At 67.9% G+C, this 20,677-nt stretch overlaps 1 protein-coding gene across 2 annotated transcripts; it reads right to left on the reverse strand.

Annotated features, from left to right (window-relative positions):
* Positions 1–7,114: 7,114 nt before the first annotated feature.
* LOC142823883 (uncharacterized) lies at positions 7,115–17,916 on the reverse strand. Of its 2 annotated transcripts, none has more exons than XM_075915596.1 (5): positions 15,740–17,911; positions 12,573–12,828; positions 10,830–10,863; positions 9,215–9,320; positions 7,115–8,433 (listed from the first exon to the last, which is right to left on the reverse strand). In XM_075915596.1, the coding sequence occupies exons 1-5, from the start codon at positions 15,798–15,800 to the stop codon at positions 8,129–8,131; spliced, it is 762 nt and encodes a 253-aa protein (XP_075771711.1). In that variant the 5' UTR covers positions 15,801–17,911; the 3' UTR covers positions 7,115–8,128. The 2 variants fall into 2 exon arrangements, with proteins under 2 accessions (XP_075771711.1, XP_075771710.1); XM_075915595.1 differs by having other exon boundaries at positions 8,306–8,433; positions 8,976–9,320; positions 15,740–17,916.
* Positions 17,917–20,677: the final 2,761 nt, after the last annotated feature.

Here is a 20,677-nt window from a genome sequence, read left to right on the forward strand (position 1 = left end):
GGTACAGTCCTGCTGGGCAGATGTAGAACGGGGCGGCCCCCCCCCCACCCACCCAGCCCCTCACAACAGGCGTGACTCGGTTGCTCCATGTTTTCGAGGGGAGCAGGGGTGCCAGGCGGGGCGGTTGGCAGCCCCTGGCCACCAGGTGGCGGCACTGCGCCATCGTTCCCGGCAGCGGTGGCCCCCCAGCTGTAAGTGGCTGAACTGTCCCTTTGCTGGCATGTCCCCGTCAGCCTTCTCCGGGCCCGGGTGGTCCCTGCTCACAGGACAGCGCCCATCGCCCCAGGGACCAGAGCCCCCGCCCGCGTGGCTCGCAGCGCCTCCGTGGATGCAGCCTCCGTGGATCGGGGTCTGGGGGCCTCGTCTGGATCCCAGCCTCCCGCCCGTAGCTCCGGCAGGGCGTGAGACGGCACGTCGGGCACCCCCGACCCTGCACCCCCTATACAAGTTGTGACTCCACCAGCCGGTGATCCAGCCCGGCCCGGGTTCGATGCGGACATCGGAGTAAGGGGCAGGCAGCCTCAGACCCCCTGGGGCAGGGTACCCAGGGCCCCGAACCCCCTGCACTCGGCTTAGTCTCTTCTCTTCATGATTGCCCAGCCGAGACTGCCCCCCCCCCCAGCCATCGGTCACTCCCCCCCCCAGCGAGCCACCCCCTTCCTTGGTTCACACCCCTTCCCCATGCCAGGTGTGAAGTGGCTAGTCATGGTCTATGTGCACTGCCCCAGGGACACCCCCTCCGGGCAGTGCTTACAGACACAGGCCAGTAGGGGTCACCAGCAACCAGTGACTGGCCAACAAGAGAGTACAGCCCCCGCCCAGCCCCCTCATCACAGGGTGGCTCAGGGCAGGCGGCCTGTTCTCCCCGCGGGACGGTTCAGAGGAAAGTCCAAGAGCCACAGAGCGGGCAGGGATTACGTTTCTTCCCACGCCCAACGGTTCGAGGTTGGGCTCTGCGTGGGAGTCAGCAACGTGTCTAGTCCTTCCGTTCCCGGGACCCTCTCAGCTCCCGATCCGGCGGACTCGTAGGTCGAGGAGAAGGGCTTGGATTCCCTTCTGGGAGCGGAGCGGGAGCTAGTGGTTAAAGCAGGTGAAATTAGGAGCCAGGAGTCCTGGGTTCTTTTTCCTTAACCACATCCCGGTTCTCTCCTTCCCACTTGGCTCCGCGGGAGCCCGGATGGGGGAGACGCTTTTCAGTTTGTCGGTTTTATTAACTCCGATCTTCTGGTCACTTCAGAGCGGAAGGTAAAAGGAACCGTGTTTTCAGGGGAAGACCTAACAGCCTATAAAACTGGATCAAGAATCCATGAGTTACCATCGTAGCACAGGAGACTGGATTCCAGAGAGGGGGTTGATTCTAACCTAGTTTCGAAAGTTAATTTAATACAGGTTGAACCTCTCTAATCCAGAACTCCCGGAGCCTGAAACCTCCGTCGTCCAGAAGGATGTGAGTGAGCCAGGTGTCTACTTTTCCGGGGGGTGGCCAAGTTTCCCACGGTCCTATAAAGTTTGTTTACAGCCCCCAGACCTGGCTCTCCATGTTCTGGGCTGTTATTTAGCTCTACTGTGCCCTGAAATTGTTTCTCAGAGCCCAGCAAGCAGTGGCCGCGTTGGTAACACTGCTAGACAATGCAGACCAGCTGTAGTTTGGCAAATTCTCTGGCTCAGAACCGGCCAGGTCCCGAGGGTGCAGGGCTGGGAAGGTTCAACTTGTATTAATGAAACCGGCGTATTGAATTCAGATTGTTTATTAACTGAAGCTGTCAGTCACCCTCGCTAAGTTAGCAGCAAACCGGGGCACTTGGGTTTCCAATCTGTCGGATAATAGCTGTTTGGAACTTGGTGGGACGGGTCTGAAAATGGAATTTCTGCCCCAGGGGAGGTGCCGAGGTTCCGGTCTTTGTTTGCACCCCGAGATGGTGTGGCGGAGTGGGAGGGCTGTCTGCTCTGTAACCCAGTGTCCCCCCACTTGCGCTGTGATGTGAGATTCTCACTGACTCCCCCAAATGTGTAATAGCCGAGACACCCCAGCTCAGCCTCCCAGGGAGAGACAAAGGGAGGAGGGCGGGGACCAGCAGCTGGCTGGGGGGCAGGGCCTGGGGGGGAGGCAGTTGCGGTCGGGGAAGCAGGAGGAGTAGAGACTAGGGAGGGAGCTAGATTTGGAGGGGCCCAGTCGCCCCCATCTCAAGGGCGGGGTGAGGACTCCTAGCCCTGGTCACTGTGACCAGATTCCATCTGTGCTGGGCTGTATCCCAGAGAAGCAATAAACTCCCTCAATTCTACGGGCTGGCGGAGTCTGTCCATGCCACGACGGGGGTGCAGGAGACGGGGAGACCCCCACGCACCGTCGCAGATGGGACGACACGGCGAACGCCTGAGAACACCAGCGGAACGGGGAATGTTGGAGAACGGATTTTTGAGGTGCCGGAACGAAACCTTTTGTTGTGAAATGTCTGTTTGAAAGGAAACGCGGCTCTCGCTTTGCCCTTCCCTGTTTCTTTTCGAAGCGAAACCCGCCGCCCCGGATCAATGCTTCGGAGGGGAAAGTTGGGCTTCGATTGCCCCCACATTGACATTTTTCCCATGGAAAATGGATCTTTTTGACAAAACGGCCGGTTCCTTTGGGAAAACTGTTTGGACGAATAATTTCGACCGGCTGTAGGAGTTATGCAAGCGTTTCCTGCGAACGCCGGCTTCCGCCAAAACAGCCTCTCCCAGGTAATTTGGATTCGCAGCCGAGGTTTGTGTTCTCCCACTCAACCCCAAACACGCAGAGAATGGCCCCAAATGAACCGTGCTATAAATAACTACGGATTCACGCAGGTTCTTGGAATTCTGCCCAAGACGAGCAGCGAGGTTTGACTCGCGCCGCAATGTTTCGACCTTGGCTGACGTACTGTGCCCCGTTCTGGTCCCACGCTCCGAAAAGGATGCTGGAAAATGTGGCAAGTGTTCAGAGCCGAGCAGGAGGAAGGAAAAGCCGGCTCTGGGTGAAATATTCAAATCAAGTCAGACGAGATCCTTCCTGGCCTTAAAATCTGTGATGCTGGTGGCCAGCCTGGCTTCGGGGCCTGCATCCCCGACTTGCAAATCGGTCCTGAGCATCCGGGCCGTAGGCGCATGCCACAGGGCTTCCCTCGGACTGTTTCATGGAGACGAGTAGATGATGCTTTAATCCCAGTCTGTGCCTGCCTGCCCCGGGAGGAGCGGATCTAATGCGGGGGGTTCCTTCACCTCCCAGAGCCAGGCAAACCAAGAGCCCCAGGCTGGACGGTCAAGCAGCCACATTTCGGGCTGGTGTGACGTTACCATTTTCTGGCTGGGCAGGTGTGACGGCGCGTCGGGGTTTCCCCGTCTCCTGCACCCCCGTCGTGGCACGGACAGACTCCGCCAGCCGGTAGAACAGAGGGAGTTTATTGCTTCTCCAGGATACAGCCCAGCACAGATGTCATCTAGTTACAGGAACTGGGGCTAGGAGGCCTCAGCCCCCCCCCTTGAGATGGGGGGTGGCTGGGCCCTACAATCCCAGCCCCCTCCCTAGCTCCTTCTCCCCTGCTTCCCTTCCAGCCCTGCCCCCGAGGGGTTGGACCCCACCTTCCTCCCTTTGTCTCTCTCCCTGGGAGGCACCGGTGGGACAGGTTGGGAGCCCCTGGCCTAGCGACTCATCCGTGCTACAAACAGCCGCCAGTGGAGTCACCCACAGCCCAGCCCAGCACAGCAACCCGCAAGGCCCCATCACCCCGCCCACCGGGTTACAGAGCAGACAGCCCCCCACTACGCCACAGAGGGTAATTGCCGGTTGGAACAGTTTAGCAAAGGGCGGGTCGGAGTCTCTGTCTCCTGGCACCTTGCTGTCCAGGCTGGCCGGCTCCCCGAGGATGCTAACGCGCCGGAGCCAGGACTGCTCCCTTCTCACGCTGTCGAGGGAAACTCGGGGGCCGGCGCGGGACACGGAGAAACCCCCGAGCCGTACGGTGGGGAGCAAGGATGGTTGATCCCAGCGACAACGTGGGAACTGGCCGGTCAGCTGAGCCCCGCGGGACCGAACCCAGGAACCCGGACACCCTTCCGGAGTCAGGATCACAACCCGGCGTCTCCACCCACAGCAGGCAAGCCAGCACCCCGCTGCTTGGCTCGTACGGACCCCTCGCTCCCCGGTAGCCCCTCTCCTCCGGAGCTCTCCAAGCACCTCGCAAAGGAGATGAGCAGCCAATAATTGTATAGATGGGGAAACTGAGGCACTGTGACTTCTCCTCCCCCCTGAGTGATGTAGTGTGGGGGCTGTACCCTCTTGTGGCCCTGGGCCCACCCTGGCTGGGCAGTCACTGGTTGCTGTGTGGGCTGGGGGTGACCCCTGCTGGCTGGTGTCTGTAAGCACTGCGGGGGAGGGGTGTGAACAAAGGAAGGGGGGGCTGCCTGGGGGGGAGGCGTGTTCGGTGGGTTGGAGAAGGGGCAGGCTTGGCTGGGCAAACATGAAAAGGAGACTGTCGGGCACTGGGGGATCAGGGGTGGGTACCCTGCCCCAAGGGGTCTGAGGCTGCCTGCCCCTTACTCCGACGTGCACCTCGAACCCGGGCCGGCGGCATCTCCGAGAAGTACTAAACCCCCCTGTTCCACGGGCGGGTGGAGGGGGTGCAGGGCCGGGGACCCCGGCGCGCCGTCACACCCGCCCTCCAGCGACAGAGCCGGAGCCCAGAGCGCTCCCCTCCCCACGCTGCTCCCTCGCGCCTCGTTGCCGATTCCGCGCCAGACGCAGCGAGAGCGAACCGGGCACGCGCCGTGTTCCAGCATTCCCCGGCTGCCCTGTAATCCCGGCGGATTAGCCGGAGACTCCTGCCGGGGGATTAGGCCCGAGAGCCCGCTGACGATGTCTGTTTTGACCTAAAAACCACGGCGGATGGTCCCCGCCCAGGGCCGTGTCATCTGGCCGCTTTACGCCGCTGAGCCCGGGATGCAGCCAGCGAGCCCTCCGGAGAACCACACCCTGCATCTGCAACACCCCACGTCTCGGGAAAGGCTCTTCCAAGCCGGCAGCTCCGGCTGCAGCTCAGCGCGAGGGGCAGGGGGTTCCACGCCTGGCCTGCCCAGCGGATGCCTCCTGGGGCCAAGAAGGGGTTTTAGTGGAGACCAGCGACAGTTGGGGTGCGCTCGGTGACAGCAGGGTGCTGGCTGTGCCTACACCCCCAGAGGGGCGGTGTTCCCCTGGAAGCAAAGCTCTTGGGCAGCCAAGCCACCGAGATGAGGAGCCGCGTGCGTTCCTACCGGTGGTGCCCATCTGCACATGCCTCGGTGCACAGAACAAAAGTCATTCCGCACATGGATGGGAAGAAATTGGAGGCAGCACCTGCATGTCCGTGGTGCTAGGCTGAGCCAGGCGCATCTGGCAACAGAGGCGGCCGCACGTGGCTTTGGGTTGTGGGGTGGGGAGGAGCAGGGGAGCTGAGCGAGCCCTGCCGCAAGCCCCAGATAAGCCGTGTCGGGGGGAATGGAGCCAGCAAACCGGAGAGCTGCCGGGCGGAGCACAAGTGGGGGAAACCCACCGGCCCTGCCTCGGCACAGGGGCTGGGCCGGGTCTGCTGGGCGCGTCTGGGGCAAAGGATTCAGCCAAGCCCTGGCAAAGAGCCCCCGAGAGAGGGAGGCGCCGGGACCCAGAGGCCCCTCCGTGGCCCCAGCGAGACCCGGGCGGCATGGGCACAGCTCTGGGCACACGCAGGGCAGGCCAGAGACAGATGGAGGTGGGGACAGACAGACCGACCGAGCGGGCGGGGGCGGGACAGCCCTGTGGGGAGGGAGGGGCGGGGTGAGGAGTCGAGGCACTTCGGCCTCCACACCCGGCCCCGCCCGCCCCGAGGCCGCCGGACGCTGCGCGGGTCGCCAGCCGCGGGCTCTGCAAACGCACCTCGCCTGCTCGGAGCGGGCCCCCCCCGCCTGCTCTGTTCTACCCCCCCTCCATGTCCTCCCCCCCGCCCCGTCCTCCCCCCCCGCCTGCTCTGTTCTCCCCCCCGTCCGTCCCCCGCCCCGTCCTCCCCCCCCGCCTGCTCTGTTCTACCCCCCCTCCATGTCCTCCCCCCCGCCCCGTCCTCCCCCCCGCCTGCTCTGTTCTCCCCCCCGTCCGTCCCCCGCCCCGTCCTCCCCCCCCGCCTGCTCTGTTCTCCCCCCCGTCCGTCCCCCGCCCCGTCCTCCCCCCCCGCCTGCTCTGTTCTACCCCCCCTCCATGTCCTCCCCCCCGCCCCGTCCTCCCCCCCGCCTGCTCTGTTCTCCCCCCCGCCGCCCCGTCCTCCCCCCGTCCGCTCTGGTCTCCGCCCCGTCCTCCCCCCCCGCCATGTTCTCCCTCCCGTCCTCCCCCCCGTCTCGTCCCTGCCATGTTCTCCCCCCCACCTGCTCTGTTCTCCCCCCCGCCCCGTCCCCCGCCATGTTCTCCCCCCCGCCTGCTCTGTTCTCCCCCCCGTCCCGTCCCCCGCCATGTTCTCCCCCCCGCCTGCTCTGTTCTCCCCCCCGCCCCGCCCTCCCCCCCCATGTTCTCCCCCCCCCCGCTCTGTTCTCCCCCCCGTACCGTCCCCCGCCATGTTCTCCTCCCCGACCTCCCGTCCTCCCCCCCCGCCCCGTCCCGTCCCCTGCTCTGTCCTCCCCCCCGCCATGTTCTCCCCCCCGACCTCCCGTCCTCTCCCCTCCCCTCGGCAGGGCCAGTGAGAAATGGCCGGGCGGTCTGGTCTGATGCCCCTTGGCAGGGCTCTGGCGGTGGGTCCCCACAGGCTGTGTGGGCTAGTGGGTAGCGCCCCAGTCTGCTACTGCCCCGGCCTGCGGGCCCCGCGGCGTCCGGCTGCGAACTCGCGCAACCTGGTGCTTTGGGGGGGTCCCCGAAGTCCCTGGGGTCTGCCCCCCCCCCAAGCAGACTCCCAGCCGCAGGAGCACAGGAGGTTTATTGCTCAGGGGATAGCACAGACTTGTCAGCACAAGGACCAGGGGCAGCCTCGGAGCCCGGGCCCTGCCCCCCAAGCCAGCCCAGACTGCCCCACTCCCAGCCCCCTCCCCTCCCCCAGGCCCCTCCTCCAGCCTCTTCTGTGCTTCCTGGGAAAAGGTGTCACTTGGCCCTCTCCCGCCCACCCCCCGGGCTCAGGTACCAAAATTCCCAGCCCCATCTAGGCCCTGCACAGCGCCCAGGGAAACTGAGGCACACCGCCGGGGTTACTACAGGACAGTAGAACTCATGCAACAGCGCAAGGTGAATAACCCCCCCTCCCCAGTAAAAGCCGAAGCGTGGCCACAGCCCTGCCACGGAACGGAGCCTCCCACGCCCCCCCTCCAGCCGCATGCTGCCCAGCAACAGGCCCTGCGGCTTTCTCACAGCCCTGTCCCAGCGGCGCGAGGCCCTCAGCTGCCAAGCCCCCGGGACGCTCTGTGCCTCAGTTTCCCAGGCGGCGGCCTGCCTCGGCGAGCTGACGATTCACCAGCAGGTACGTGTGACGCGCGTCCTTGGGGAGAAGGGCTCGGGATCCGGGGGGCCCTGTTCAGCCTCCCCGCGCCGAGCAAAGACCACCTACGGGTGGTCTGCAGTGTCATGCACCTCTGGGGGGTTATCCTGCCCTGAGTTGCCCCGGTTAACACTGGGGGGGGGGAACGAAACGAAGGGCCGGATTCAAGCCACGGCAGCCGGGACACATGCCGAACTCGAGCAGCCAGAAGGCCAGTCGGACGCGGTGCCCGGAGCGATGCAAAGCAACACCTTGCTGATCGCCAGACGCCCGCCCTGCCCTGCCCTGCCCAGCAGAGCTGGGTGCGGGACCCAGGGGTGGGCACCTTTCACCCTGCTTTGCATCCAGGGGCCTCACTTCTCTCTTCCCCCAGCTCGGCCGTGGCACTCCCTGCCTCACCGGCCTCGCCTAGCCCGTTTCAGGCCACCCTGGCGGGGCCGCTCCGCCTAAAGGATACCAACCTACCACTGCTGCTGCCACACTGGAAGGGTGCGAGTCGAGACCTGACCCACTGGGTGGGTGGGACACGCCATGAGGGGCACGGTGGGGGGACCTGTGGGAGGTGGCTGGTTTCTGAGGACATGAAGCCAGCGGTGAGCTCCCTCTCCGTCTGTGTAGCCCTTTAAATCTGGGGGGACCAGGGGGGTCACGTGTGCCTAGAAAGCAAACCCCCCGAAATCCAGCCCGTCGAAGTCCTGGTCCAGCCCTTCGTAATCCAGCATCTCGAACTGGGAGGCCTCCGCGTCGCAGGCGGCCGGGTGGTACCCCAGTTCTTTGAAGTCGGGGGGGTGCGTCTCCCCCGGCCGGCCGGCCGTGGCCGAGGTCACCATGTAGCCCACAGTGGGGCCGGCTGCGGCTCCCCCCATCAGCAGGCAGGCAGCCTTCACCCCCGCGTGCATCTGGGATCCGTGGCGCAGGCAACGGGGCGAGCAGGTCTCCTTGCACGGGATGCTCCTGGGGGCTGGGGCAGAAAGGGGGCAGAAGAGGGGTCAATAGGGCAGCTCCAAGCCCTGGGTCCCCTTGTGCGCTAGCTCTAACACCCTGGCTGAGGAGCTGGGGGGCCCTGGGTTCGTTCCCAGCGCTGTCAGTGACTCAGTCACTTCCCCGTCGCTGCGTGCCTCAGTTTCCCCCTTTGCGTACTATGGGGAAGAAAGAGCTTTGTCTGATTGGCTTTGCACAGAGGCTGCTGCTGGGCCCGTGCAGCACGTGACTCGGGGTCCATGGAAGCGTTCTGCTGCAACAGCCGTGTCCGCACTGGGGACGGGGGCGCGGTGACTGTCCACCAGCCGAGGGACTTTCCCAAGCCCTGGCTAAGGCAGTGATGTCGCCTACGCTGTGTGGCCAGGCCACGCCTCCGCTGGAGTCTTGCAGCCCTACTGTAATTCTACCCACCGTCGAGCTACTCCTGATTTGCACCCGATTGCGTCTACACAGCAGCGGAACGTGAAGTGAATCTGGTGCAAAAAAAAAAAAAGGAGTCTCTGCGGTTTACACCAGGCTTACCGGACATTGATGAGGATCAGGTCTAAGCGAGGCCAGAATCGGAGCCACTGCACTGAGGTGTGGACCAGACCTGAGCGGCATCGGAGCCAGGCACCGTGGCTCCGGCGCCGGCACTGGGCGGGATTCCAGGAGGCTGGGAGCAAGCCTCGCCGGGCAGGACGGCCAGCGGCACGGCTGGAGCCCAGATGGTGGCTCTGGGGGGGGGCGGGGACAGCCCAGTGACCGGGTCCCCCCCGTACCTGCTCTGCTCTCCGGGCCAGGACAGCCTCCGCCTCCCGCCTCTTTCCAGCAGCACCTCCTGGCGGGGGAGCCGATGCCCCGGGCCGGGGCCGCCGGGGAGAAGCTCTGTCCGGAGAGACGCCGGCTCAGTCACCGGGAACAAGGGGAAGGGCCCTGCGGGGGCAGATCCAGGCAGGGCAGAAGCAGGACCCGGGGGGGCACATGGGTCAGTGTCTGCCAGGATCCCCCCCCCCCGGCCCCCGCGAGGGCCCGATCGGTCACCAGGAGCCAAGTACCTGGGGGGCCCTGCCTGGGACTGGAGCGGCTGGCGCCCAGCACTGCCCCGGCAGCGCCCGCAGCCAGCAAGAGCCAGGGGCCCTCCAGGGGCCCGCCAGAGGCCACGGGGCCACGGGAAACAACGGGCCCCACTGTCAGCACCCCTGTGGGAGCCCCGGGCTGCTGGGACCCACATTCCACCCCCATGGCAGGGGGCAGGGAACAGCCACAAGGCAATGGGCTCCGGCCACGTCCCGCTCTGCCCCCTACGGGCTGGGGGGGCAGGGAACAGCCACAGGGCAGTGTGCTCCGGCCACGCCCCACTCTGCCCCCTACAGGCCGGGGGAGCAGGGAACAGCCACAGGGCAGTGTGCTCTGGCCACGTCCCGCTCTGCCCCCTACGGGCTGGGGGGGCAGGGAACAGCCACAGGGCAGTGTGCTCTGGCCACGTCCCACTCTGCCCCCTACGGGCCGGGGGGGCAGGGAACAGCCACAGGGCAGTGTGCTCCGGCCACGTCCCACTCTGCCCCCTACGGGCCGGGGGGGCAGGGAACAGCCACAGGGCAGTGTGCTCCGGCCACGTCCCACTCTGCCCCCTACGGGCCGGGGGGGCAGGGAACAGCCACAGGGCAGTGTGCTCCGGCCACGTCCCACTCTGCCCCCTACGGGCCGGGGGGGCAGGGAACAGCCACAGGGCAGTGTGCTCCGGCCACGTCCCACTCTGCCCCCTACGGGCCGGGGGGGCAGGGAACAGCCACAGGGCAGTGTGCTCCGGCCACGTCCCACTCTGCCCCCTACGGGCCGGGGGGGCAGGGAACAGCCACAGGGCAGTGTGCTCTGGCCACGTCCCACTCTGCCCCCTACGGGCCGGGGGGGCAGGGAACAGCCACAGGGCAGTGTGCTCTGGCCACGTCCCACTCTGCCCCCTACGGGCCGGGGGGGCAGGGAACAGCCACAGGGCAGTGTGCTCTGGCCACGTCCCACTCTGCCCCCTACGGGCCGGGGGGGCAGGGAACAGCCACAGGGCAGTGTGCTCCGGCCACGTCCCACTCTGCCCCCTACGGGCCGGGGGGGCAGGGAACAGCCACAGGGCAGTGTGCTCCTGCCACGCCCCGCTCTGCCCCCTCTGGGAGCGGGGGAGAGGGGCAGGCCCCTTGTGCCAGCCCCACGGCAGCCGGGAGGGGGAGATTCACAGAGAACTGGTCCCTCCCCAGCAGCAGCTCTGAATCAGGCCCAGACGGGTGCCCGGAGCAAAGCCGAGCTGCTCTCGGAGCTACCAGGGCTGAGCTGCGTCCGGTCCCCCAGCCACGGACCCCGGCAGCGGGAAACCCCCGGGGGGCGGGCGGAGCCTCCTCTCACCTCTTTGACTTTGCGCAGGATGCTGAGCCACTGTCTGCAGTGGGGAGGAGAGAGGGAAACGCCGATTAGTGCCGGCCGCCGCCAGCCCCTGGCATCGATAGCCCCACCGAGCCACCCCACAGCTCCCGCCAGCCACTGCCTGCGTGGCCAGGCCAGGCAGAGGGGCCCCCATGGGGGACCTCTGGGGGGCAGCTAGGAGCCACAGGACGTGGCTAGGAGCCCTGGGACATGGCTAGGAGCCATGTGGTGTGAGTAGGGGCCAGGGGACATGGCTAGGAGCCCTGGGACGTGGCTAGGAGCCCTGGGACGTGGCTAGGAGTCATGTGGTGTGAGTAGGGGCCAGGGGACGTGGCTAGGAGCCATGTGGTGTGAGTAGGGGCCAGGGGACGTGGCTAGGAGCCCTGGGACGTGGCTAGGAGCCATGTGGTGAGAGTAGGGGCCAGGGGACGTGGCTAGGAGCCCTGGGACATGGCTAGGAGGCATGTGGCATGAGTAGGAGCCACGGGACATGGCTAGGAGCCATGTGGTGTGAGTAGGGGCCAGGGGACATGGCTAGGAGCCATGTGGTGTGAGTAGGGGCCACGGGACATGGCTAGGAGCCCTGGGACGTGGCTAGGAGCCATGTGGTGTGAGTAGGGGCCAGGGGACATGGCTAGGAGCCCTCGGACGTGGCTAGGAGTCATGTGGCATGAGTAGGGGCCAGGGGACGTGGCTAGGAGCCATGTGGTGTGAGTAGGGGCCACGGGACATGGCTAGGAGCCCTGGGACGTGGCTAGGAGCCATGTGGTGTGAGTAGGGGCCAGGGGACATGGCTAGGAGCCCTCGGACGTGGCTAGGAGTCATGTGGCATGAGTAGGGGCCAGGGGACGTGGCTAGGAGCCATGTGGTGTGAGTAGGGGCCAGGGGACATGGCTAGGAGCCCTGGGACATGGCTAGGAGCCATGTGGTGTGAGTAGGGGCCAGGGAACATGGCTAGGAGCCCTGGGACGTGGCTAGGAGCCATGTGGTGTGAGTAGGGGCCAGGGGACATGGCTAGGAGCCCTGGGACGTGGCTAGGAGCCATGTGGTGTGAGTAGGGGCCAGGGGACATGGCTAGGAGCCCTGGGACGTGGCTAGGAGCCATGTGGTGTGAGTAGGGGCCAGGGGACGTGGCTAGGAGACCTGGGACGTGGCTAGGAGCCATGTGGTGTGAGTAGGGGCCAGGGGACGTGGCTAGGAGCCCTGGGACGTGGCTAGGAGCCATGTGGTGTGAGTAGGGGCCAGGGGACGTGGCTAGGAGCCCTGGGACGTGGCTAGGAGCCATGTGGTGTGAGTAGGGGCCAGGGGACGTGGCTAGGAGCCCTGGGACGTGGCTAGGAGGCATGTGGCATGAGTAGGAGCCACGGGACATGGCTAGGAGCCATGTGGTGTGAGTAGGAGCCACGGGACATGGCTAGGAGCCATGTGGTGTGAGTAGGGGCCAGGGGACGTGGCTAGGAGCCCTGGGACGTGGCTAGGAGCCATGTGGTGTGAGTAGGGGCCAGGGGACGTGGCTAGGAGCCCTGGGACGTGGCTAGGAGCCATGTGGTGTGAGTAGGGGCCAGGGGACGTGGCTAGGAGCCATGTGGTGTGAGTAGGGGCCAGGGGACGTGGCTAGGAGCCATGTGGTGTGAGTAGGGGCCAGGGGACGTGGCTAGGAGCCCTGGGACATGGCTAGGAGCCACACGCGGCAGTTAGGGGCCACGGGGCATGGCTGGACCTCACCTGCACTCCTGGCTGTCGGGGGCCAGCAGCAGCAGGCACCTGCCGTCCGTGAGCCGCAGGCCCAGGCAGGAGTCCCGTTGGGCGCCCAGCGGCAGTCGGGGCAGGCTGCCCATCTCCCTGCCCTCCAGGATGGCCTGGCAGCTGGTGCCCAGCGAGATGCCCAGCTCGGCCGGGGACTGAGCGTCCCGGCAGATCAGCAGGCTCCCGTCCGCCACTAGGAGGAACTTCTCCTTCCACTGCTTGAAGAGAAAGCCACCTGCGAGGTAGAGGAGCCAGGCCCCAGCGTCACCGCAGGGTCTCCTCCCGCCTGGCCGCTGCCAGCTGCTCTAACCACTGGACACTGCTCCCTATTCACAGCTGGGGGGAGACCCCAGGAGTCCTGGCTCCCAGCCCCCTGCTCTAACCACTAGCCCCCACTCCCTGCTCACAGGTAGGTAGAGGACCCAGGAGTCCTGGCTCCAACAGCCTCCCTGCTCTAACCGCTAGACCCCACTCCCCTCCCAGAGCTGGGCACAGACCCCAGGAGTCCTGGCTCCAACAGCCTCCCTGCTCTAACCGCTAGACCCCACTCCCCTCCCAGAGCTGGGCACAGACCCCAGGAGTCCTGGCTCCCGGCTCTGCCCCCTCAGTTGGCACCTCCCGCCCCCACTGTGCTGTGGCTATTCCCTGCCCCCGCCCCACGGAGCACGCGTGGGAGCAGCCAGAGGCTGGGCATGTTTAAAGGTCCTGGGAGCATCCCTCCAGCACCCAGCTGTGGGGCGGAGCAGAGCCTCTTGCCCCAGTGACTCCCCCCCCCCCCGGCACGAGAGCCCTGGGCAGCCCCCCCGGGCGGATGAAACCCGGATTACACTGGCGTAGCCGCTTGGGGATTAGCAGTCGCTCGCGGGCGGCCCCGCTAATCCCGCCGGAGGGGGGCACGTGCTAAATCCCGCGGGCAGCGAGGCGCCGGCAGGCCTTCCCGAAAAGCCGGGGGGTCCCCAAGGGGCCCCGCTCCCCAGAGATGTGGGGCCGGGCCCTGAGCCCCAGCGGAACCCCCGGCTCAGCGTGGCGGGCAGGGGCTGCGGGCGGGCGGCTGGGGGCACCGTACTGGCCCTAGTGGGAGGGGGCGGCTCTGGGGCTCAGGGAAGGGGGCGAGGGCCCTAGTGGGAGGGGCAGCTCTGGGGCTCAGGGAAGGGGGCGAGGGCCCTAGTGGGAGGGGCAGCTCTGGGGCGAGGGGAAGGGGGCGAGGGCCCTAGTGGGAGGGGGCGGCTCTGGGGCTCAGGGAAGGGGGGCGAGGGCCCTAGTGGGAGGGGGCGGCTCTGGGGCTCAGGGAAGGGGGCGAGGGCCCTAGTGGGAGGGGGCGGCTCTGGGGCTCAGGGAAGGGGGCGAGGGCCCTAGTGGGAGGGGCAGCTCTGGGGCGAGGGGAAGGGGGCGAGGGCCCTAGTGGGAGGGGGCGGCTCTGGGGCGAGGGGAAGGGGGCGAGGGCCCTGGTCGGAGGGGGCGGCTCTGGGGCTCAGGGAAGGGGGCGAGGGCCCTAGTGGGAGGGGGCGGCTCTGGGGCTCAGGGAAGGGGGCGAGGGCCCTAGTGGGAGGGGCAGCTCTGGGGCGAGGGAAGGGGGCGAGGGCCCTAGTGGGAGGGGCAGCTCTGGGGCGAGGGGAAGGGGGCGAGGGCCCTAGTGGGAGGGGCGGCTCTGGGGCTCAGGGAAGGGGGCGAGGGCCCTAGTGGGAGGGGCGGCTCTGGGGCTCAGGGAAGGGGGCGAGGGCCCTAGTGGGAGGGGCGGCTCTGGGGCTCAGGGAAGGGGGCGAGGGCCCTAGTGGGAGGGGCGGCTCTGGGGCTCAGGGAAGGGGGGCGAGGGCCCTAGTGGGAGGGGGCGGCTCTGGGGCTCAGGGAAGGGGGCGAGGGCCCTAGTGGGAGGGGCAGCTCTGGGGCGAGGGAAGGGGGGCGAGGGCCCTAGTGGGAGGGGCAGCTCTGGGGCGAGGGAAGGGGGCGAGGGCCCTAGTGGGAGGGGCGGCTCTGGGGCTCAGGGAAGGGGGCGAGGGCCCTAGTGGGAGGGGGCGGCTCTGGGGCTGAGGGAAGGGGGCGAGGGCCCTAGTGGGAGGGGGCGGCTCTGGGGCGAGGGGAAGGGGGCGAGGGCCCTAGTGGGAGGGGGCGGCTCTGGGGCTGAGGGAAGGGGGGCGAGGGCCCTAGTGGGAGGGGGCGGCTCTGGGGCTGAGGGAAGGGGGGCGAGGGCCCTAGTGGGAGGGGGCGGCTCTGGGGCTGAGGGAAGGGGGGCGAGGGCCCTAGTGGGAGGGGGCAGCTCTGGGGCTGAGGGAAGGGGGCGAGGGCCCTAGTGGGAGGGGGCGGCTCTGGGGCTGAGGGAAGGGGGGCGAGGGCCCTAGTGGGAGGGGGCGGCTCTGGGGCTGAGGGAAGGGGGCGAGGGCCCTAGTGGGAGGGGGCGGCTCTGGGGCTGAGGGAAGGGGGCGAGGGCCCTAGTGGGAGGGGGCGGCTCTGGGGCTGAGGGAAGGGGGGCGAGGGCCCTAGTGGGAGGGGGCGGCTCTGGGGCGAGGGGAAGGGGGCGGCTCTGGGGCTCAGGGAAGGGGGCGAGGGCCCTAGTGGGAGGGGGCGGCTCTGGGGCGAGGGGAAGGGGGCGAGGGCCCTAGTGGGAGGGGGCGGCTCTGGGGCTGAGGGAAGGGGGGCGAGGGCCCTAGTGGGAGGGGGCGGCTCTGGGGCGAGGGGAAGGGGGCGAGGGCCCTGGTCGGAGGGGGCGGCTCTGGGGCTCAGGGAAGGGGGCGAGGGCCCTAGTGGGAGGGGGCGGCTCTGGGGCTCAGGGAAGGTGGGTGAGGGCCCTAGTGGGAGGGGGCGGCTCTGGGGCGAGGGGAAGGGGGCGAGGGCCCTAGTGGGAGGGGGCGGCTCTGGGGCTCAGGGAAGGGGCAGAGCAGGGTTTGGAAGGTGGGTGAGGGCCCTAGTGGGAGGGGGCGGCTCTGGGGCTCTGGGTTGGAGCCGAGGCTGAGGGCTTTGGGGGGCTGCCCCCGGCCCTCCCCCCCTCCCCCGGGGCTAGGCAAAGTGCCTCTCCCCACTGCAGCAGGGCTGGGGAGGGGCAGCCCCCCATGCTCCCCTTAGTCCGCTGGGCCCTGGCCCCCGGGCAGGCAGGCGGCTCTCGGCCCCCCGGTGGGCGGGGGAAGGGAACGGCGCGGCCGGCGGGCGCTCACCGTATTTCCGCAGGTAGCCCCGATGGATCCCCAGGGGCTGGGGCTGCCGCGAGCCGTCCATCGGCGCAGCCGGCCGGGAGAGCGCCCGGGGCGGCTGCCACCCGCCTCCAGCAGAGCCTGGATCTAATCCCCGAGGCAGGCGGCTGCCGGGGGAATCCCAGGGCCCCCGCCCAGCCCCGGGCCGGAGGCAGGAGGCGTAAGTAGGCCACGGCGCCGGGGGCAGGTCCCAGCCGGCAGGGCCTGGCGCTGGACCACGGGAGTCAGTGGGGAAGTGGAGCAAGGGGAGACGGTGCCAGCAGGCCCCCAGGCCGCCACAGAGCCGCCGTAGCGCCTGGCCCCGGAGGGAATCCCGCCCCCAGAGCCCTGGCGGGCAGTGAGACCGAGGGGCAGCGTGTGCGCCCGCGGGGACAGACGCCAGCAGGTCCAGTGGGACAGACAGACGGTGCCGAGAGAAACAGCGTCCCCGCCCTGCACCCAGCCCCACGGCGCCGCAGAGGGTCCTGAGCTGGGGGGGGGCGTCATTTCCCCGTGAAAATGACAGTCCTGCTCCAGTTCGTCCTTACTGGAACGAGGTGTCACATTCCAGCGCCGGCTGCAAGAGCCCCCGTGAATATTCTCATTTGCCGCCGGACGGCAGAGGACAGGCAAACGGGCTCGAGCCGACCCCTGAAGATTACGGGAACCCTCGGGGATCCGGGCCGGTCTCTCCCCTCGGCAAGCCGGGTACAGGCTGCTCCCGCGGGAGGGGGGACCCAGCAGCAGAGATGAAAAACCTCGGATTTCTGGGGTGCCACAGGCGTGTCAGTGCAACTCCAGGGACCCACTGACACCTTCTTCCCCGGCACGGCAGGATTCCCAGTCGGCAATTCCACTGCCAGGTCCCCAGCCGAGATCAGGGCCCCGGGGCCAGGCGCCCCCAGACTCCGGCTGAGACCAGGGCCCCATTGGGCCGGGCGCCCCCAAACTCCGGCTGAGATCAGGGCCCGTCGGGCCGGGCGCCCCCAGACTCCAGCTGAGACCAGGGCCCCATTGGGCCGGGCGCCCCCAGACTCCGGCCGAGATCAGGGCCCGTCGGGCCGGGCGCCCCCAGACTCCAGCTGAGACCAGGGCCCCATTGGGCCGGGCGCCCCCAAACTCCGGCCGAAATCAGGGCCCGTCGGGCCGGGCGCCCCCAGACTCCGGCTGAGATCAGGGCCCCGGGGCCGGGCACCCCCAGACTCCGGCTGAGACCAGGGCCCCATTGGGCCGGGCGCCCCCAAACTCCGGCCGAAATCAGGGCCCGTCGGGCCGGGCGCCCCCAGACTCCGGCTGAGATCAGGGCCCCGGGGCCGGGCACCCCCAGACTCCAGCTGAGACCAGGGCCCCATTGGGCCGGGTGCCCCCCAAAGCCCGGCCGAGCTCAGGGCCCGTCGGGCTGGGCGCCCCCAAACTCCGGCCAAGATCAGGGCCCATCGGGCCGGGCGCCCCCAAATCCTGGCCGAGATCAGGGCCCGTCGGGCCGGGCGCCCCCAAACTCCGGCCGAGATCAGGGCCCGTCGGGCCGGGTGCCCCCCAAACCCCGGCCGAGCTCAGGGCCCGTCGGGCCGGGCGCCCCCAAACCCCGGCCGAGATCAGGGCCCATCGGGCCGGGTGCTGCCCACGCACGGTGAGAGACAGTCTCTGCCCCCGGAGCTCAGACCGAGCCAGGCATCCCTCGGTGCCCGCAGCATCCGTGCAGCTGGCAGGGCCCAGCGCCCTCCGCCACGCTGGCTCGGCGCTGACCGTGGAGCTCTGCGGCGGGCGCGCTGAGTTTGCAGGTCTCGGCTGCGCTGCTCACGGCCCAGCCCGTTCGGCGGCAGGACCCGGTCGGGGCGCCAGAGCCCCGTGGCTCCCCCATCAGCCCAGCCCCGCTGCCGATGGGCACGTGGGTGGAGCTGGCCGGCGCTGGAGGGCGGCCCCACGGAGCAGGGAGTGACTCAGCCCTTCGGGGCGGCTGGCCGCATGGCTCCTGTCCCCCGGCCAGGCTGGGGCCGCGCAGTGAAAAACAAGCCACCGCCGGCGGGGGAAGCAAATAGCGATCCTCTGAACAGGGCCCGGCCTCCCCAGCCCGAACCCAGGCAGGAAATTCCTCCTGCCAGGCGGCCCCCTCACCGCTCGGGAATGCAGCTGGGCCGTGGCGGGTTTTTCCAGCTGACGCACGCCCGCCACGGTCCCTTCGCCGGGGGGGGGGGGCAAGGGGACTCCGTGCCCCCCCCCCCCGCCTGGCGGGAGGGGCTGGGGCCGGTGGGCAGGGCAGATGCTGTCCCTTGCCCCAGGGGCGCCCCCAGCTCCTCTCGCTTGGAGGGGAGTCGACACCCCACGGCCGGGGGCTGCAGCGCGACCCCCGACCCCGGCCGAGACCAGGCGCCGCCCAGACCCAGGGAAGCTGCCCTGTTCGGAGCCGCCCCGCACACAAGCCCAGCTGGGTGGAGCCGGCCTCAGCGCTGCCCGGGGCTACGGGCTGATGCAAGGGGAACATCTGGGCAGATGTGCACAGCTGGGCCAGGCCCTGCAGGAAGGCGGGGGGGGGCTGTCCCGGCCTGGCTCTGCTGGCCCAGCCCCGTGGGTGAGAAGAGGCCACGTCCCGCCTGGCATCCCTGGGCCTGCACTGCCCTCCATCTGTGGGGCCAGACCTGTGACGACAGAGCTGGGTCGCCAGCCCCCCCCCCCCCCCCGCGAGGGCTTCACGTCCCCAAACCGGCCCTGGGCCACCACTCGGACCGGGGCGGCCTGGGAGGAGAGCCCAGGCGCTGCCTGGACACCAGTGCACCTGTTCTGAGTTACAGCCCTCTTCCCGTGCGCCTGTGCAGCGTTACACCCCTCTTCCCGTGCGCCTGTGCAGAGTTACACCCCTCTTCCCGTGCGCCTGTGCAGCGTTACACCCCTCTTCCCGTGCGCCTGTGCAGAGTGACACCCCTCTTCCCGTGCGCCTGTGCAGCGTTACACCCCTCTTCCCGTGCGCCTGTGCAGAGTGACACCCCTCTTCCCGTGCGCCTGTGCAGAGTTACACCCCTCTTCCCGTGCGCCTGTGCAGCGTTACACCCCTCTTCCCGTGCGCCTGTGCAGCGTTACACCCCTCTTCCCGTGCGCCTGTGCAGCGTTACACCCCTCTTCCCGTGCGCCTGTGCAGCGTTACACCCCTCTTGCCGTGTGCCTGTTCTGAGTTACACCCCTCTTCCTGTGCACCTGTAGAGTTTCACCCCCTTCCTGTACGACTGTACAGAGTTACACCCCTCTTCCCATGTGCCTGTTCTGAGTTACACCTCTCTTCGGCTGTGTCCAGACTCAGGGGTTCTTTCGAAAAAAGTAGCCTTTTTTCGAAAGAACTTCCCCTGCGTCCAGACTCAAGCCGCGTTCTTTCGAAATAATTTCGAAAGAACGCAGCTTTTCATTCGATGGCGGTAAACCTCGTTTCACGAGGAAGAACGCCTTCTTTCGAAAGTTCCTCTTTCAAAAGAAGGCGTTCTTCAATGTAAATAGGGCTTCCTCGAAAGAGAGCATCCAGACTCGCTGGGTGCTCTCTTTCGAAAAAGCGGATTGCTCTTTCGAAAGAAGCCTGCAGTCTAGACATAGCCTTCCTGTGCACCTGTGCTGAGTCACACCCCTCATCCCGTGCGCCTGTGCTGAGTCACACCCCTCTGGCCGTGCACCTGTGCTGTTACACGCTGCTTCCTGTGCACTTGCGCCGATTTACACCCTTGGGGGTCCATCCCACTGACTCCAGGGCCAGAGGGTGACCCCCATTTACCCCACTGGAACCTGGCCCTTTCCCTCGCAGCCCCTCGCCCAGGCAGATCGGTGGGGGATGGGCAGCATGTGTCCCAGGGCACAGCTAGCGCCAGCCCCTCCCTTACACCCGGGCACGTCTGTGAAATGGAGCCAGGAGTCCGGGCCCCCAGCCCCTCCCCCCTTCCCTGGGTTCTCGCCCCCATATTACATTCTGGGGCTGGGGGGTCTTTGCTTTGTGACCCCGCCCCGGGGCAGTGGAGCTCCCTGGTTACGAGGCGTCCCGGGATCACCAGAGGCTGACAGAGTCAGCGGGTGTGTGGGGCAGCCCCCAGGGGGCACCAGCCAGGCCCAGGGAGATGAGGCAGAACGTGGGGTGCGGCCCCCCCAGATGGAGCTGCCTTGGCGCCAGCCTGGGGCATGACACATCCTGCCGGGTGTCCATCAGCACCCGCCCCCGTGGGGACCAGAGCACAACGGGCCCCCGCTGCTCGCGGCTGCAGACGGACCCAGGGGCACGGCCCCAGGGCCGCTGGGTCTGCCACAGCCACTGGGAGCCACGACTCCTGGCATCTCTCCCTGGCTGCGCGAGGGCTACTGGTGAGAGCGGGTTGGAAGCCAGAACCCCTGGGTTCTCGCCCTGGCTCTGTGCCTCAGTTTCCCCATCTGTTAAACGGAGGCCGTGATCCTGCCTCAGCTCGGAGGAGAAGGGACGACTCCCCTGCTTGGTTCAGGATCCCCCCAAGCAGCCCCCGTCTCAGCTCTGATCACAAGGACCCCCCCCCCCCCACGTCCCCTGGCGGGAGGCGGGTGGCTCCCCTCCCCCTTCCAATGGCAGCTCTGCCAGGCCAGCGGGGGAAGGGGAGGGGGACGCCTCCTGCTGTGCCCCTCCCCCAGCCGCTCTCCTGGAGGTTAATGTTAAAACCCCAAGGCCCCAGCCGGCCTGGCCGCCCCTCCCCTGACCAAACAGTGCAGCTTTTATTGGGCACGTCAGGCCTCCTCCCCCCCGCCCCCTCCCGACCGGCTTTACGGGGAGGGGAGTGGGGATTAGTGGTTAGAGCGGGGGGGCTGGGCACCAGGACCCCTGGGTTCCATTCCAGCCCTGCCAGTGACTGGAGGCAATTTGTGGCCTCGCTCTGTGCCTCAGTTTCCCTACGTGTAAGATGCCCGTGGAGCTGGTGGGGGCCGGGAAGG

Source organism: Pelodiscus sinensis, unplaced genomic scaffold (genome assembly GCF_049634645.1).
Source record: "Pelodiscus sinensis isolate JC-2024 unplaced genomic scaffold, ASM4963464v1 ctg34, whole genome shotgun sequence".
Classification (NCBI taxonomy): domain Eukaryota; kingdom Metazoa; phylum Chordata; order Testudines; family Trionychidae; genus Pelodiscus; species Pelodiscus sinensis.

Coding starts and splice junctions, on each gene's coding strand:
- LOC142823883 (XM_075915595.1), bottom strand. CDS start 15,800: ATGGACGGCTCGCGGCAGCCCCAGCCCCTGGGGATCCATCGGGGCTAC. Junction 12,829..15,739: donor GGGCTACCTGCGGAAATACG/GTGAGCGCCCGC, acceptor TCTACCTCGCAG/GTGGCTTTCTCTTCAAGCAG. Junction 9,321..10,829: donor TCCTGCGCAAAGTCAAAGAG/GTGAGAGGAGGC, acceptor CTCTCCGGACAG/AGCTTCTCCCCGGCGGCCCC.